This window comes from Gymnodraco acuticeps, unplaced genomic scaffold, assembly GCF_902827175.1.
Source record: "Gymnodraco acuticeps unplaced genomic scaffold, fGymAcu1.1, whole genome shotgun sequence".
Lineage (NCBI taxonomy): Eukaryota > Metazoa > Chordata > Actinopteri > Perciformes > Bathydraconidae > Gymnodraco > Gymnodraco acuticeps.
The window spans coordinates 935034-953692 of record NW_022990317.1 but is presented as its reverse complement, the minus strand read 5'-3'; the positions used below and the strand labels follow the sequence as shown (position 1 = coordinate 953692).

The 18659-nt window shown below is 39.3% G+C and overlaps 1 protein-coding gene across 6 annotated transcripts in view; it reads left to right on the top strand.

The window, feature by feature from the left end:
• Positions 1 to 504: 504 nt before the first annotated feature.
• The window catches only part of dbn1 (drebrin 1), a 110291-nt gene continuing 92136 nt past the window's right edge, over positions 505 to 18659 (top strand). For 2 of the 6 annotated variants that reach the window (XM_034223058.1, XM_034223056.1), the window contains exon 1: positions 505 to 696. In XM_034223058.1, coding sequence (XP_034078949.1) covers positions 614 to 696 — 83 coding nt within the window. In that variant the 5' untranslated portion in view covers positions 505 to 613. The remainder of the gene's footprint in view (positions 697 to 18659) is intronic. The other 4 variants (XM_034223061.1, XM_034223057.1, XM_034223059.1 and 1 more) reach the window with 4 other exon arrangements.

Genomic DNA, 18659 nt, shown 5'->3' with positions numbered 1-18659 from the left:
TATTTGCACCTCCAGGATATTTGCACCTCCAGGAAAATGGCGTATTTATATATATATATATATATATATATATGGCGCGCGTTGCATTGTGGGTAGCTCGTGACGTCACTGCGTGTGAAAGAATAACCTGCCGAAAGTGCCGATGCTCCATGGCGGAGGCTCCGGTAGAAATTACCGGGATTTGCGTTTTTACCCCCTTAATGTCTGACCAATGGTTGAACTGCATTTCCGTGCACATGACTTGTGTTTAAAGTTTATAGTCCGTTTGAGTTTTGCCCGTGTGTGGTCTGGTGCGCACCAGAAAACGGACTATTAGGTGTGAATGCACCCAAACCAGAACTCCATTTTATTCTTAAACTTTTGGTCACGTCCCAACAATCTTTCCTCATGTGTCCCTAATCCTCTTCCGTACCCTCTCAGATTTGCTTCCACTAAAAAACAACACGAAGCTGGGCACTAGGACCCATGAGGCTGTTCAGCCTGTAACTTCCCGGCGCTAGGACCCCTCGACCGGCCTCTTTGTCTCCTCTTCCTCCTCCTCCTCTTCGTCCTCTCGTCTCACTCCGCGTCTCTCTCCATCAGCAGCGGTCTGGATGCTTGCAGGGACGGAAACATGGCTGTGAATCTGGGCAAGAACAGACTGGACCTGCTGACCGCCTACCAGGACGTCATTGACGAGACCTCGGACACCGACTGGTGAGTCCTTCAGCCCCGGCCATCTCGGTCTCGTTCCTCCCCCCTCTCTCTCTGCACCTCTTTCTCCTGGCTCTTCCCCGGGGGGTTTCTTGTCCGGGTTTGTGCACGCTGAGGATGCACGGTGCAGCAGCATCATACCGTTAGTGGTGAAAAACTACACACATGGAGGCCGGGTACTTTCACCACTACGACGTGAAAGACAGTTTATCTGCAGCGGAATTTTGTAGCAGCCTTTTGTTTGAAAGCAGGAGGACGGTTTAAATCAGTAAAAGTTTTGTTTTTCGGTGTTTTAAATCCAAAAGCAGCCGCAGTTTTCGGGTCTGAACTGCACTGCAGAGTCAGTCGGAGCAAGTGTGCAACCCTGTGTGCGCATTTTGGGCAAATTATTGTGCAAGACATGCTTTTGTTTCAGCTTTCTGTCGGGACAAGGTTTACTCGCAGCCAGCTGGAAGCAATTTTAGGATTTTTTTTAATGCAACGTGATTCAGTGGTGTGTGTGTGTGTGTGTGTGTGTCTGTGTCTGTGTGTGTGTGTGTATGTATGTGTGTGAGGGGATAAAACGGGCCTGGTCCAGAGATAGTGATGAGCTCCTGCATCCCCAAACGAGGGGCGGAGAGGAGAGGGGCGAGGCCGGGGGAGGGGAGGGGGACTTCCATCATCACCCTTTGTGGCCTTTCCTCACTTAGGAGAAAAGAAAAGCTTGCTGAAGTATTGCAAGTGAAATCACTGTGCTCAAACCACATTATGTCCTCATGAAACAGGATTTTGAAAAAGGTCAACAAGTTTAAATAAGGGTTGAATTGCACATTCAGGGATTTTTTTTACAAAATATAATTTTCAGGGCAATCTTTAAGTTTTCTGTTCATGCATTTAGTACTTCAACAGAAAATGCAATTGTATGTGTTTGTAACACTATATTTGGTATGTAAATATATAATGGACACAAGGTTAAAATGTGTCGGCCCTCCAGGGATATCAGGCATGAGTATTGGGGTCTCCCACCAGCATGTGAACCCAGAATAGTTATTTCATAGGATATGAGTGCCATTAGCTGCAGTGATTTCACAGGATTATCAAAGTGGTTTGGTACTACTGCCATCATGTCCTTGTTGTTGGACTTTAGGCAGTTAATGACCCAGGTAAAGGCCATTAGAGGAGGTAATATTTGACTTTAAGCAGGACGGTATGGTAACCTGTTGTCCTTGGTCAGGATAAGCCAGCAGCCACCACTGTAGCATTGACAAGAGAAATTACAGAAATATGAAGGTCAGAGCCTTAGCTTTTCTACAATAAACGAGCAATGACTGATATTTTTGGCCACCTGGTGGCAGCGGTAACAACTTGTGAACACAATATTAACAAATCACCTTTTAGTTGATATGGTGAACTTATTACACAACAAGCAGACACACAAGGACTTTCTTTGTGCCTTATTAATGAATTTAAGTCCATTATTAGTCACTTCTCCTGATGAAATATATTTCACTATGTTCACCAGCTGCTCTCTAATTGTCTGTCTTTTTTAGCTGTTGAGCAGTTAGTGTGGTTTTTACAGTTTTTCTCAAGCGTCATCATGAGCTTCCACCTTTTTATTTTTTCACATTGTCATCTCTAAATTTCATTAACCAAATGGAAGACCACTAATTTTCAAATGACTGGACGTTGTGCAGTGATTCAGCTCAGGTTACAGTTCCTGTTTAGATTTGTTTGGAGCTAAACACTCTCTCTATAGTCCATCTTAACTATGAAATGTGAACCTGTGCCATCTGTTGCCGGTCATTAGTCTAAATGAGGTCAGAATGACTTAAAAACACATGCAGTGATTCTGCTTTCAGCTGTAGCTGTCGTGGTTTTGTGGGAGGTCTCGCTTCCTCATATCCATTAAAACACAGTTTGTCTGTCTAGTGCTTAATGATAACATTGTGGCCAAGATGGCACATATTGTGTGTGATAGTTGATTGTGAGTAAAATAACATACGGGAAATTGAACAAATCCAAAGAGACTGTAACAGCACATTTATGAGTTACTTTAATTACTGTAGGATTAAAAGCATTTGTAAAATAACTGCTTAATTTGAACAGTATGGCATATGAAACATCATCTGGTATCATAGTACCATTTCACACACATTTCTAACAAACATTATAACTCCATATTTTAATTTTAATTAACAATTCAGCCCTAACTATAACAGAAAAAGGCAGAATTGGATGCTTGTAAGACGTTTGCCTCGTATGTTAGTTTTCTTTTCTCCAGGGATGCACAGACGTCATTATCTGCTTGTTGAATTGTTCATCCTGATGGAGATGATGCCTCACCCTCCATAAGTCGTGACCCTTATGTCCTGTTCGTGTGAGTGACAGCTGCCAACATTCAACCCCAAAATGAATGTTGTTCCTCTCAAATGTTTGCTTGTTCTGTGGGATGATCTGCTGCAGCAGAGGGCCTCAGGCCTGCCCCCGTTTTTCACACTTGATGAGGTTCGAACAAAGGCAGAGACTCCCAAATACCGCTGACCCCAAACAACATGGGACACCCTGCACCCCCCTCTGCCCTAATAATGATACACCCATGATCCATGCATCTTTAAAAGATAAATAAGGGTAGCAGTAGTAGGGTCTTTTGATTTGTTCAGCAGTTTTAATAGATATTTTGTGTACATTCATAAAATCAGAGCTTTAAGGTATTAATACTGATCTTCCCTCAAAGCTTGCTAGCATAATAGATGTTAATTGAAGCAGGAACATGTATATAATATACAGTAAGTCAGAAATGATTACCTGCAAATAACCTACACATTACATTGGGGGGTTGGGGGTAAATTTTAGTGTCATTCTTTAAAGTATTTTGACAGGTCAACTTGGACTATGCAAAACTGTTATTGGCATTTATAGAGTAGTTGAGAAAAATATATATAGAAATAAAAGTAAATGTCAATTGCATGCATACATTTTTTTTAGTTCAGTCATCATGCTACTGAAGAAATTACCAAATATATAATTCAGACATTTTCTTTAGGCAAAAAGCCAAAACAATTCTGTAGTTTTTACCTTCTTAAAAGCTTATAATTACATCATATTCGTGTCCTCAGCAAACTTCACGATGGTGTTGGAGCTGTGTGTGGCCACGCAGTCGTGTGTGAACAGGGAGTAGAGGAGAGGGCTGAGCACGCAGCCTTGAGGGGCTCCAGTGTTGAGGATCAGGGTGGAGGATGTGAGGTTTCCCACCCGCACTGAATGGGGTCTGCCCGTCAGGAAGTTCTAAATTTCTTGCTACATGTTCTTTGTCTTGTAAAGGTTTAAATTGTGTCTGCTCTCTCTTTGTTGAATCAATCAGGAAGGTTTCTTTTTTCCTCCTGAAACACAAAGCTGTGGAGGTTTATTCATTAATGAAGACACCCTCACATAATGCATGTCGCTGTGAACGGGCCTTCTCTCTGCCTCACTCCCTCACACATCCTCCTGTTCCTCAACCCTTTGAGCTCCGACAGCAAACAACACAAACTTTATTATTAATGTGCTCTCTGTGCATCACATAATAGGTTATTTCTTAGCTATTAGGACTTAAAGAGGCCTTATTAGGCTTTTTGGGGGTTTTCATTCCCTGTTATATAGGTTTTTGTGAATGTAAATTGTCTGCAAAGCCTAAAATCCCTATGGTCCCTCCAGAGGGAGTTTCTCCCCTGACTGAAACACCATTGGACTCCTTTGTTTACTTCCTGAACATCGTGACATCACTATGTAAGACCCGCACTACTATTGGCTAGCGCTCCAACACATTGTACGTGAGGCTAAAGCACGGGACATCTCTAAGCAGTTGACCAATCACAACCAGCTAACCAATCAGAGCAGACTGGGCTCTGGTTTCAGACAGAGGGTGAAAAGGGGTGCTGCAGCACAGGCAGTATGAGAAAAATAAATACATTTTTTAGAACATTAAAGTATGGAAAACATATCACTGTAGAGGCAAACAATACAATGAAAATGAGCAGAATGGGGCCCTTTCAAAAACAGCAGTCCACCACTTTGATCCAGACTGAAATATCCTAGGTTTATAGCCATGACATGTTTGATTACTAGAGGCTTAATGTTAATGGTGATCTTTTGATTCTTGTGTTTTTTTGTGAAATATCTTGGCTTGCTATTGGATAAATGAGGAGGGTCTCAAGTCATCTTTTTTGTTGTATACCTTACTCATTTCCCCCATCTTTTGTCAAAGTTATGAAACATGAGATCCAAGAGATATAAGATAGTATTAGTTATCCTTTCATCCAGTACCTGAAGGAAGAAGAAAATATTCTCATCTCTTAAACCACTCAATGTCAGACTGTAGTGAAGGTGACGTTGTGAAAAAATGTGCAGAGAGCGATTCAGGGTTATCCAATATCAAACAATCTGCAGACGTTCAGGAATGCTGAGCGCTCGGTGGCCTCTGATTGGCCCGAGGCTGCTGTCCTATGACCCCCTCCAGCTGTTTGAGGAAGCCGTTACCTGGCGTGTCACCTCTAATGCACCGACAACAGATGAAACTTTTGGTAAGAGGAGCCGAGCTGGAGGGTCGGCGAACTCTGAATCATGTTTCATTCACTGAAGCCCAAAGAGCCATCAGATCTGATGCATTTGTCCTTTTGATGATCTTGTTCCCCTTGCTGACATTTTTCAACCCAGCTAGTCATTTATTAATGTCTGCTTTTACCCCTGGGAGAGCTTTTTAGTCACTCTGATGTCAGGTTTCAAGGTCGGTCAGTCATTGTAGCACCGAAGAGCTGTGATAGGTTGAAGGAAAAGCAAAACACTGCAGCTACAGGCCGTTTACTTTGGATCTCAGTGTTCTTTGTTTCATGATTTACTTGGATGGGTAATACATAAAAAGAAAAGGAGTGTAGAGATGTACTGAATGCAAATGCTTTCATACAAGGGTCGACCTAAGATACCAGAGTTATAGCCTTTATGTTCTCCACTGAAAACCATGTGGATAAGCAGGATTTAACATAATCAAAACACCAGAAGCAATTTTATATATAACATATAGAAAATGAGTCTAGGGACATACTCAATGATGTCCATTATAGGTTAGGATTCCTGTCCTAACCAGGATCATACTATAGAAGGATGTTTTCAGTATATCCTCACTGTACAATTAAACGGCTAACACAGACGTTAAATGTTGCTGCTGCCAGGACTTGTGAGACAGCATTTTCTCCTTTCCTTTGGTAAAGGATGCTCCTATTAAAGGAAATAAGCAAGGAAGCATTGAAGCACCTTTCCTGAACAGTTTACATATGTACTAGGGGATAGGAAGCCTAGTTAAAATATATTTGAGTACTTTCCTTATGATTTTGATTACTCATATAATCGTTTTGTCAATAAATGGTCCAAAAACATTGATAATTGCATTTTCTACAGCACAAATAGCACATTTGATTGTACAATGTTCGTATAACTGTATTATAAATGACAAAGAAAAGCCTAATATTCAAATTTTTGAGAACTTGGACTATGTAATATCATCAAACATTTTCCACTCGTTGACTAATTGGGACATTTTATAATATAAAATAATCAGAAAACATGCGACCCGATGCCAGGCATATCATATTTATTCATTAGTTGCAAGTAGCTTGTGTTCTTTAATGAATACTCACCCTAAAGAGTGATTTGTCTTGTAAACATGGACTCATAGAGTATGTTAATGTCGTGTAGTAAAACCTCGGTCCCCGTCATTGATTCTTTCCTCTCGCTGTAGACTTGTTTTGGTGCCACTGAGACAGAAACCATATTGTTAATGGATGTGAAAACACACAGATGGAGACGTCTTCTGATCGGCTTCTTATTTCTAACGACTGATTCTCTATCAGTGTGTTCAGACCGGATGAACTTTGACCTCTTGTGACACAGCTTCCATTTCTTTCTTCTCTTAGTATAAAGGTATTCAAGACATATGCAGTATTAAACTGTCTTGAATGCAGTCCGCAGACATGTTTTCTGCTTTTTACCTCAGATGAATATAGAACAGGCCTCAACAGGGTCAATAGTACACGCAGCCTCTCACCTTTCATCACGTCTACTGTGAGAAATGCAGAAAGACGGCATCTCCCAGGACAATTCATCTCCTCTCCTTTTACGCTTTTAAACTTGAATATAATCAGTCACACTGTTTGAAACATCATTTTTTGTTAAGTCAACTATCTTATAATTAACCGTCCAGTCTTCTACATGAGGACCAATGCCTAAGTCAGAGAGCCTTAAGCACTGTGTAAACCTAAACAATAATACATGAAGTATTCGTTTTAGAATCCCATTATTTGAAAAAATGGGAAATGTGTGAAGCTGTCCTTCCACAACATCCAAACATCTGTATGATGTTAGTTTCAGATTTTCTGACAGAATAGCTTTTTGGGACTTTAACCAAAAATAATAATAATCTTTTAACAATTAAAAACATTAAATAAAATACAAACATTAGAGAAATCATAAATTGATGATGATTCTGTCATGAAAAGGTAAATGGGGAAAAATGTGTCCTGCAATTATTATGCTGCAGAGATAGAAGGCATCAATGTGAATGTTTTCTAATCATATTTACTTTATCTTAAAGCCTCTCCTTTCTTCTCCTCTTCTTATATTTATTTCTCTCAACTTATTTCTCTTTTCAGTCTTCTCAAAATCTATTTTCCACATATCTCTTTCTTCAACTCTTCTGGCAGATATAATTTAGCAACAATACAGAGGCATGTTTTACATAGAGGTACGAGAAACCACACATCTTTTACCTTTTATTAAGAAGGTTTTTAAATACAAAACGGGCTAACTAAGAGTATGTTCACATATCATGTTTCTAGTTGTGTAGCCGGTTAGCTATTAGCCCAACAGCTAAAGACGTTCACCAACTATAAGCGTTACTTGCCTCTAGCACTTAATATTTCACGATGATCGACTCTTCTGCGCCATTTTCTGCTGTAATCATGCTTTTAATCTGATCTCTGTTGTAGCCTCCTCTCTCTTTCTGCTATCCTCTTGTGCAGTGTAGGTTTTTCCTTCTTATCTTCCTCCCTCGCCTCCTTCTCTTCTTGCCGACTTCTATCTCCATAAAGGGTTTGTAACCTTCAGTAAATGTCTGAGATTGCAGCTCTGGCGGCGGCAGTGTGTCAGGCTGAGGTCAGTGTGACGATGAGGGAGGAAGAGGGTGACGTTTTGCTGCAATAAAGACGATGATAACAGAAAACCATAACCAGTAACTCCTCAGGTCTTACAGGGATACTTAAAGAGACTGTGAAATGTAGGCGAAAGTTACAGAACTAACACTGAAGAAATGTTGTTCATTAGGATTGAAATGAATGAAACCCACTTGCTTATAGAAGAGAGTGGTTGTTGCGATTATGAAAGGAAAGATCCCTTGCTGAAGAACAAGGGACATGCAAATACTCTAAGCAGCATTTGGAATGAATGAATAAATACATATATGTTTTGCTTTTTACCTGATGGTCTAAATAAATTGTCTAAATGTGTTGCTAGTACAAGGCAGCATTACCTCTTGCTGAAAGGTTGTCTATTGCAACCTGTAGTTTCATTACAGCTGTTTTTTGACCCCAGATAACTACTGCCTGAGATGATGAATTCCATGTCAAGATGACTCGCCCTAGTTTGACCTGACGGTTTCCCCTCCTGAGGCAACACATCATGGAGATTTTCTCCCTCTATTGTACAATATCAAATCAAATAAAGTTTTATTTATATAGCACATTTATAAACGATTTTTGGTCGAGCCAAAGTGCTGTACATATAATAAAAATAGCCTACAGTAGAGACACTTTACAGCAAATACAACAGCACAGATTGTTCAGAATATCAGTATGAGAAAAACGACACCCTCTATCCTTAGACCCTCACATCGTACAAGGAAAAACTTCCAGAGAAAACCCACAGTTTAAGGGGAAAAAATGGGAGAAACCTCAGGGAGAGCAACAGAGGAGGGATCCCTCTCCCAGGACGGACAGACGTGCAATAGATGCCGTGTGTAAATCGAAGAGATAATACATTTTACAGCATATAGACCGAATGTTAGGAAATGCATGTGTCTGTAATAAGAAGATGAATCCACGAGGATGTCAGCTACAATCCTGTGGAAGCCATCAAGGAAGCAGCATGACGAGACCCAAGGCAGGACCGCAGAAACAGGTTCAGCCACGACCCGAAGTCCACGACTTAATCCAGAACTCAGGATAGAGGATCCAAGACACAGGACTACAGCAAGAGGATCAGCCTCGACTCCGGATCCCGGCGTAGATATAGATACAAAACAAGAAAAAAGATTTGGCTGGGTTAATCGGAACAAGAGAATACACAGACACAGACAGAGAGGGAAAAGGTCATTGGATAAAAGTTATTCTTGATAACCCTCTAGAAAGATCTCGTGAACTTCCCCACTCAATCTATCAAGACCCGAGCAGTTCTATTAGAAGTCCAAGGTAAAGGCACAGGCCGGCGCATACCGCTCATGGAATCCCTCACCATATGAACTCTGACCCCTCAAGTGTACAAGTGAAGAGACACCATGTGTCAGCTCCTTTTTAGAATAGTATTTCTTCTCTTCTCTGAGAAACAAGGGTGTGAAAAGAACAGCCAGGAAGAGAGGCACTACGTAAATGCACTCTCCTAAATATTAAACGAGTAAGAGGTGAAGAAACACAAAGCCAGAAATTGAAATGAAAAGGCACCATCATGCTTCCCCTTAGAATAGGGTGGAAATTATGAAGACCCAAATTATGAAGAGGGGACATGGGATACTAGTGAAAAGGGACAACAATGAAAAGGCCCAACGTATCCAACGTACTAGCACTCTCCAAAGAGACAGAAAGTCAAAGTATACGCCGAGAGGCACAACGTCACTACGTAAATGCACTCTCCTGTATAAATTAGTTCAAGGGAAAGGGGGTGAAAAACTAAACTAATCAAAAGAAGGAAGTAGAGAGGCCTAAATGCCCTCTCCTAGATTCAGTTAAAGGAAATAACTGGGGAACAAACAAGTACAGGAGGAAAGGCCCAACGAGTCAACGTCAACACACTCTCCTAGAATAGTTCAAGGTAAACGGGGTAGGAAGAATATAGTAAGAAACAGAGCTGAAAAGGCGTCCAAGAACGCTTTCCATCTAGTCCAGGGTGAAAATGTAGGATAAGAAGCAGAGATAGAGAGCACAACAACCTATCTCTTCGTCAGATGCACTTCCCCGCCTGGATAAGCGACTCTGTGCCCCATCCCCCTCTACCGGACCTTAGATCCGCAGAGGGAGAGGGGAGGGACCAACCCCAAAGGGGGGTTTAGGGTTTTAAAAGAAAACCCCACAGAGATCCAAAAATGGATGAAAAAGTAATTACAAAACGGTTTATAAAACCAAGAGGTTATTCCTCATATTTCTAAAATGTTCTAATCTAATTCAGGGTTATACCAACTCAGCTCCAAGCAACCAGACGTAGCAACCGGTCAGTCCAGTCAGAACCTTCTCCAAGGTCTCCCCGCCCCCAACCTACTAATCATAAAAAAAAAACTGAAACCCCATAAAACCCCAATAATATTAATAATATTAAAAATAGTATCAATTCTGTGGATAACTAAATAAATAAATAAATAAATAAACAAAAGCCAGAGAGAAAAAGTGAGTTTTAATATGGAGCTCTGTGCAGATGGAGCTGGTGGGTGGTGCAAAGGACTCGACTGAAAATGAATGAGTTTTCCATCCAAAGCTAGTTCAGTGTCTAAATATCAGTTTTACATCTGGAGTAAACAGGGAGGGTTTCTCACTCAGATAAAACTCTGCTCTGATGTCAGTGGTGAATATTTGGATCTTTTCAAAGAGATAAATATATGATTTATTGAACTGTTTTGCGCTCGGTCTTGACTAAAGGTCAGTATGAGTACCTCATGGCATCTTTAAATTGTTTGTTTTGCTCCATAAACAGTCCAAAACCTAAAAATATAAAACAACGAAATTGAGCAAATCCTCTCGTTGGAGAAACGAAAATGCATTATAGATTATGGTGGCTGACAACCAACGGCCTAAAACACGAAGAAACGCGCTTCATTTAAAAAAACGATTCAGTTATGAAAACATTAATGTGCCAAAACACATGCAAATAAAGAAACATCTTCACCAACTTGACATTACAGGCGCAGCATTTAGAAAACATTCAGCAACCTGATGAAACATGGCAGGGTTTACTAAAAGTATAATCAGTATAATGACTAGGTTAGCTTGCTAGTTTACAGCAGATCAACAATACCGAGGGAATTATGCGACCACATTGTTAAAATAAACCAATAAAACATTTTAGGTACGTTTCCAGTGACAGAGATTGTTGGCCAACTTTATAATTCCCGACGTCAACAAGCGCTCGCTTTTTATAGTCCTCGATTCCGCTCTTGCAGCGTTTTTATATGCAGTGTTTCGTGTTTACAGCGTTTCGTTGATGCTGCGCTTTTAGTAAACGCTACGCATGTTTCGTCAAATTGGTGAAGATGTTTCTTCATTTGTATGGGACGTGTTATTGCATCACTTTTGAAACAGGTTGATACTTTTGGAAGTGTTTTTTCGGCGGTTTAAACGCGTTTGCCCCCGTCGGCCACCGTAATAAATGACGTCAATGCATATTTTCTTCGTTCTTTGATGAAACATTTCACTGCTTCATAGTTGTGACAAAAACAGATTCTCCAATACGTTGATCTGTGTGGGAAAACAACCTCTGGGGCTCAGGGGGAAAAGGTTCATATGTTTCTGATATGACAGGAGTCAATCTAAGGGACTGAACTAGACAAATCTATAAATGCACTGAAGACAAAAGCTTCAGTTTTTGTTAAATGAACATTCAGTCCACTTAATAAAAACAGTGAGTCAGTGCAGTGAAATGAAACGGACCGAGTGTCAAGCTGACACTTTGCTGCTGTCAGAGATTTTGAGTTCAACAAGGGAGTGTTGCAGTTTGTAACCTCAAAGCCTTTTACTGAATCCGTTTCCTCCGTGTGAATCATTTGGACTATGCTCTCACTGCAGGAAGGAGTGAAGAAGAGGAGATTAAATTGGCCTTATTTTTAGCTCTGCTTTCACACATGGAATACATTTGAATGTAAAACCAGAGTTACACAACTCGTGCTCTGTTTGCAGAAAGAAAGCAGTCAGAAATAAGGTATAATCCATCTTTGTAATTCATTCTGCAGACATTCTGATACTCTTCTAACATCTCTAGCTCAGTATGAGACTTCCATTTACACAATAAAGCATGAACCATTCCCGCTTAGATTTTTAAAAATATGTTCGTGAAATTGTCTTTCTTCAATGACAGCATTATTTCAAATAATCTGACTTTCTGAATAAAGGGAGGGTTACTCCAAGATTAAATAGAGGCTTGAATTGGTCCAACGTGTGGTTTAACAGGCAATTATTGCTGTATGTGCAGTGTTTGAACTAGCTGTAGAAAGCACCGGATGCAGCCACCTAGATAATGACTTTACCGACTAATGTTCAGATAATTACCTTTTTTACCCTTTTAAACTCCCAAACTTCGTCAGCATTTGTTATAGAAGAGGTGTTGCAGATGATGAAGCCAGGTGTGATTCTGCATCGGTTTCACTCCTCCAGTCTGATGTTCAACTGGCCAGTTTTCTGTTTTCTCCTCAGAAGTGGTGTCAATCATTTATTTTGGGGCCTTGTTGAAGTGATAATGTTTGTGATTCATCCACAGCCACACTGATAGTCACAGGGAGAATAGAGGGAATTAATGGATGACTTTGCGAGGTGAAAGAAAGCTGTGATTACGTGTGTTTTAAATTTAAAAAGACTTTAAATGATTCTCAAGTGTGTGTGACTCTTTGAATGTGTGTGTCAGCCTGCAGTGAGGTGTGTTGTAAGCCTCGCTGTTTGAGACTAAAGACTCAAGGCTATCGCTGTGTAAACGTCAGAAACAAGCTGAGAAAGAACAATGCATCCTTCAGTGGTTGAATGTTTGGTGATTGATCTTATTCACATAAGGACTGACTGTGAAGTCTATTAAAACACATGTATTTAACAATTACTATATGCTCAATGAAGAACATAAGCACATTAAGATATGAGGACTGGGGAGACACTTAAATCCACATGTGGCCATTTTTTTAGGTTATTATTAATATGATAATATTTGTATTTTATATATATACTGTATATTTTTATTGTTTATTTTTACTGAAGGGGTTTCCACATTTCAAAAAAATTCACTTCCCACATCTTTTTGAATAACTACAAAATAAATATGCTGTGTGTATATATATATATATATATATTTATTATTATGATAATTTTCCAACTTGGTTTAAAAAATCGGATTGACTTCTTCTATTTCCATCTTTTATTATGAAGTGAGATATTCAAAATGTATGCTTTTAATTATGTTAAATATAATGTTTATTTCACTCCAGACTATTACAAACAGCTGCTGTTGATCAGACTGACGTTACAAACTCAGATTTTTGAAACACTGATGGCAGTTGTGACTCTATGAGACTCAATAGCACTATGTTGTTGTATTGAATAAAAAGCCATCAGCCATGCTGCTGAGCTCTGACTGGATTCAGATTGGAAGTCAATGCAGCTCAGTCTGCATCACCTCGTTGGACCTGTGCACTGCAGTGTAATGGCTTTTTAAAGCAGTTACCCTTTGCACAAAGTGGACTTTAGCTGTAACTGTATTTAGGGATGTTGACCTCCGCAGTATCTGCTGTTTGACGAGGAAGATGATGGCAGCATATGGCAGCAAAGCTCAACTTCTGACTTGTGTTGCACCACATGAAGAGTTCAGGTTAAACAAATATTTTGTATTCTATCATGCCATTATTTTATTTTTTAGTGAGAGCAGGTTGGCTGTTATTTTAAGTAGTTTTAGTTTATGCTCCTCTTCATTATTCCCTGTTTAATATTCTTCTCCATACTTAAAGATTCAGATATTCAAAGTTCTAAATCCTAGGCTTTCCAACAATTCAACATACAATATACATAAGACATTAACCATACTGTAAAAATGGTGCACGAAGAAATACAAATAATAATGCAGGAGCATTTAGCAAGTTACTGAGGTAGAAATATTATATTTTCTTATAAAATGAACATATTCTTCTTCCCTCCCAATTTATACTTGTGTAACTGTCTCTATTTGAGATACTCTCCATTTTCTGTGCTCTTTTTTTGGTCAACGCTCCTCCTCTAATTCAGGAAGCTGACTGTAATCCAAGTCTTTATTAAATGTTTCCTTATTTTTTGAAACATTTAGTTGTTTCTATCTCTCTGTCTACCCCCTAAACGCCTCTGTTCCATTATACTGAACCTACAGATGTAAAGGTGTTTGAGACTCACTGTTCATCGGCCCCTCTCTGTGTAAACAGTGTATGGAGGGACGGAGTGTGTGTCCTCTGTGGATCTGAGTCACACTGACACAGAGAGAGGAACAACATCACTCTTATCTCTCTGTTTGATTGATCTGTGTTTTTTCTGTAAGAGCTTATGAGTGGGTACGATGACGGTAATGTCACTGTTTTTATGTGTGTGTGTGTGTGGGTGCAGTTCAATTTTAGGGCAAACGTACCAAAGATTGAGCCTCTTAACTGAAAACCAAAATGATATTTGCAAATGCAGTCCCCTCTTTAAGTGCTGGAATGTAACTTGGAAAGTTCATTTTCTTAAGTAATGTACTAAAGTAAAGTACAAGCACCTTTTGATTTATACATGAGTTTATACTTTCACTCAACTACATTTCAGAATACTCAATTGTCCATAACATTTACATATAATGAAAATGGGTCTTTGGCAATGGCAAATAAAATAAAAATAACACACACCATACACAGAACAACATACAATACATACCAAAAAAAAAAGAGAAACTGCATTTTAAAGTCACTAAGTGGAGTGCTTTGTTCTTCCACTGGCTTGGGTCCATTAAAATATCAGTTGTAAAAATAAATAATTTACTATTATATTAAAAGTAGGTGATGGTGTTTCTGGCAGATTTTCATAAGAAGGATCATTGAGGCTTAAAAAAGGGGCTTAAGTCAAGGTGTGGTTGTGTGTGTGTTTGTTGTAGGGGAGCCTTGCTGTTATTGAGGATGGTCACAGCTGATGGAATAAAGGATTTAGTTTAGTCCTCTGTTACTGGCTATCTGTACCTTTTTAGTCTGTGGCTTGATGTCCATTCAGAGGAAAGAATGTTATGTTTTTCTTAAAAGGATACAGTTTCTCATCATCTCTTACATTCTTTTATTTCCTATTTCAGCTTTAAAATACATTATCATGAATCTAAAGGCAGAGCAGTTTTTCAACATATGATGATCTTATAGAATATGATGAGTTGATGCAGATTTAACAACTACGCCTTACTTGTTATTCTATGCTTTTAAATGTAGTATTAGGATTAATAATAATGAAAAAAGAAATACCACGAATCAGGTAAAACTAGGCTAACTTTGGTTGATGTTGAACTATTTGTAGAGGGCTAAATTGACCTATAACCATTGTTATAAGCCCAAGCACATTATTGATGAGATGTCATAGCTGCTCTCAAATATAGTACATGAAAAAATGAAATGAAAGCAGAACTGCAGACAGCAGCAGTCAGTGGTGATGGGGGAGGGGAGAGGGAGATTTAGAGGGAGCTGATGGGGATTTGGAGAGGGATAGAAACTGAAACTAGTAGCTAAAGAGGTCAATGGCGGGGGGGTTAAATACTGCAGTACTGTTGACACAAGGCCAATTCAGACTTAGTGAGTGTTGTATCCTAGGATCATCTGCATTTTTCAACTTTGACTTCTTATTTTGCGTTTAAAACAATTATTCATTACAAGCCTAAGCGCTTTTCTCCTCCTTTCTTTAGGGTCTTCTTTTGTGTGTTCAGAATCAATACCTCTTAATTTCTGCAGCAAAAGTTGGTTGTTATTAGTGGGGTCAACAGTTTGATTTCACTGAAGGACACTTCACACACATACATACATACATACATACATGAGCTGACACACGGTAGGTTTGGATGAGCACCAACATCTATTGTTCTGTGCAGCGTTTGTCACCCTGAGACAAAAAACAAACACATGTTGAAGAAATAAAAGTCTGCAGGGCGAGGCTCAGCTCTGTGAATAATCCACAGCTGGGACTGTGAACACACACACACACTGATTTAAGAGTTTCAACAATTCGCTGGGCCACTTAGTAGCCAGCAGCTGGCTAGCTCGACACTGGAGGTCAAGGCAGGTCACATACACACACCCACAACTGCACACTTTAGACCGATATGCATGACTGATTGTACCAATACATTTAATACATTGACAGTCACAATACTTTATTTATCCCAGGGGGAAATTCGATTTTGTGACACTTGCTCTATTTTAGAATCAAATACAATTAATTAAAGACAAGCGCATATATATATATATACATACACTGTATATACATACAGATCTTAGGAACGTATGTAAGAAGTTCACATTGAAAAAGGTTATGAGAACAATAAATATGAAATAAATGGTATATTATGACATGACAGTGGTGTACTGGTATTAATAACATACTATTGCTGAAAACTAGACTATTGCTCAAAAAATAAAATGTGATGATACTCCTAAGTGGTTTGCAGAAAAAGAGGCTGCAGGTTAAATAAAGTTGAGGTCTTCCGTGTAGACAGTAGATATTACAGTAGGGCTTTACTGTAAGCCCCGACTGAGGCAATGCAGTTTAAATTACTCTAAACTGCTCCATGAGGAGAGAGAGCCAAGTCATATTTCTCATCTCGTTTTTCTGTAGCTTCTGGCTTTTTCCAAAGCTGCAGATTTTTTGTCTTCCAGTAAAATGAAATCTTGAGACTCACGGGACAGACTGAACATCACCAAGAAAGAGTCGTTGAGAAGGTCAGAAAATCCCAGTCTAATCTTCACAGCCGGGGGTGAGAGGTTTTAGAAGATTTTCAGTACGAGACATTTGGCCGTTAAACCCTCCAAACCAAATCCACGGTCCCTCAATTCCCTACCAAACACTAAAGGGTTGATATCATTATTATTTAGTGGGCATTTTAAAAAAAAAGGACAATGGGAAAAATATACAAAAATGGCTTAAGCCCAAAGGAAACCGAATGCAGAGACATTGGGATATTCACGGTTGTAGAATGAAACAATATGGCTCATTTATCAGTTTAAGGTCCCCAAATACTGTATACTCTATTTCAACCACATATTGTAGGCTGCAGATATATACAAAACATGTCTCTGAAGATCATGCATCGTAGCACGCCATAACAACTTTACGAATCAATTCACACACCGAGGACACATAGTGATGTATAAAAGACATGTGAATTTTGCACAATGCTTTGCATTATTTAAAGATTTGACTAGCAGCAATACAATCTGATAACTCTCTTTTTCCAATGTTGAGGTTATCTCTCTCTCTCTCTCTCAGCTGTTGTTGAGGCTTTAAACACAAATTGCTGCTTTGTTGAATCAAGGAGGAAGCGGAGAAACTTACATGGACGCAGTTTACTAGAGTTGTTTGATCGGAAAGCCCCCTGACACACACACACACACACACACACTGTACTGTATCCCAGTGTGGTCTCCTTCCTGTAGGAGTGTGCACGTTCCCTGTGTTCACAATGACTACAGAGCTGTTTACTTCCAGAAAGACCCTCTCCACCTGACTCCTCTTTAGGGGCAGAGATTACAGATTTCCAGTTCATTCTGTGACTCCTTTTGTTTTTTTACTGTAACTGTTTTTTCATCTTCATTCCTGCTTCATCAACCAAAGGCCCTCTGTTGAATGCAGACACAGAAGTACCAAATCTATATATCAACCAGTAATCTTTTACTCAAGTCAAATATAATAATAATACCACCCTTGAATTGAATCTACTATAACACTTCTTTTTTTGGTTGGCATTAAAATGTGCTTACTTTATGTAAATGTTCTCCTTTTTGCAACGTGACCACACTGTTTTTTAAACACATCATACACATTTTTCAATATTATCCTTGATGCATTTAGGTAAGAATCATGTTAGTGTTTGCCAATTTTGACTTTTTCTTAATTATTTTCAATCTTGGCCTATATTTTCCATGTTAAACATTGACCTGAAATGTAGCTAGTAACTTATCTGCAAAATGTAGTGACGTCATTTCTTCATCTCTCATGTAGTATGTACATATAAATATAATATTTGTCTCCTGAAGTTTATCAGTATCCTCAGAGAATTGTAGGTCCCAACTAATACATAAGATATTGTGTTTTGAATGCTGTTGACGCAGGTTTTTAGATGTTACCAAGAGGCATAAAAAACGTTTTAACTTATTGTACCACAGATTTAACTCCGACGTGGATTTGTTTTGACAGAAAAATCGGTGTTTACTGTGTAATTCTGTGCTTCGTTAGCTTCTCACCTGGCTGCAGGTGTATGGCATGGTAATCCATCCACATCATATCAATGTCACTTCTCCCCCAGTGGGAATACTCCAGCTCTTCTCTGGTAGGTGACGGCTGTCGTTCTGCATTTACATCTCAGCCTGCAGCTGACAGTCCGGAGCCACTTACTGCTCATGGGAAATATTCCTCCCTGTCCATGCACCCAGTATTTAGTCTGCAAAAACATCCTCTATATCAGGGGTGCCCACACTTTTTTGGCTGGTCAGCTACTTTTGAAATGACCAGCTCACCGAGGTCTACCAACCAAAAATACAATCCCAAATTGCAAGGGTTGCTGAATAACACATTTTATTTATACATGGGATAACTACAATAGGGCTGCAACAAACGACTAATTTGATAATCGATTAATGAAACGATTAATCGACTATTACTGTATGCCTTGCACAATTTCTCAAACGCTCTTATTTAGCCATCAACTTTTAGATTTAGCTTGAGGTTGTTTTAGGCATGTGGAAACTAACAATGAAGACGGTAAAG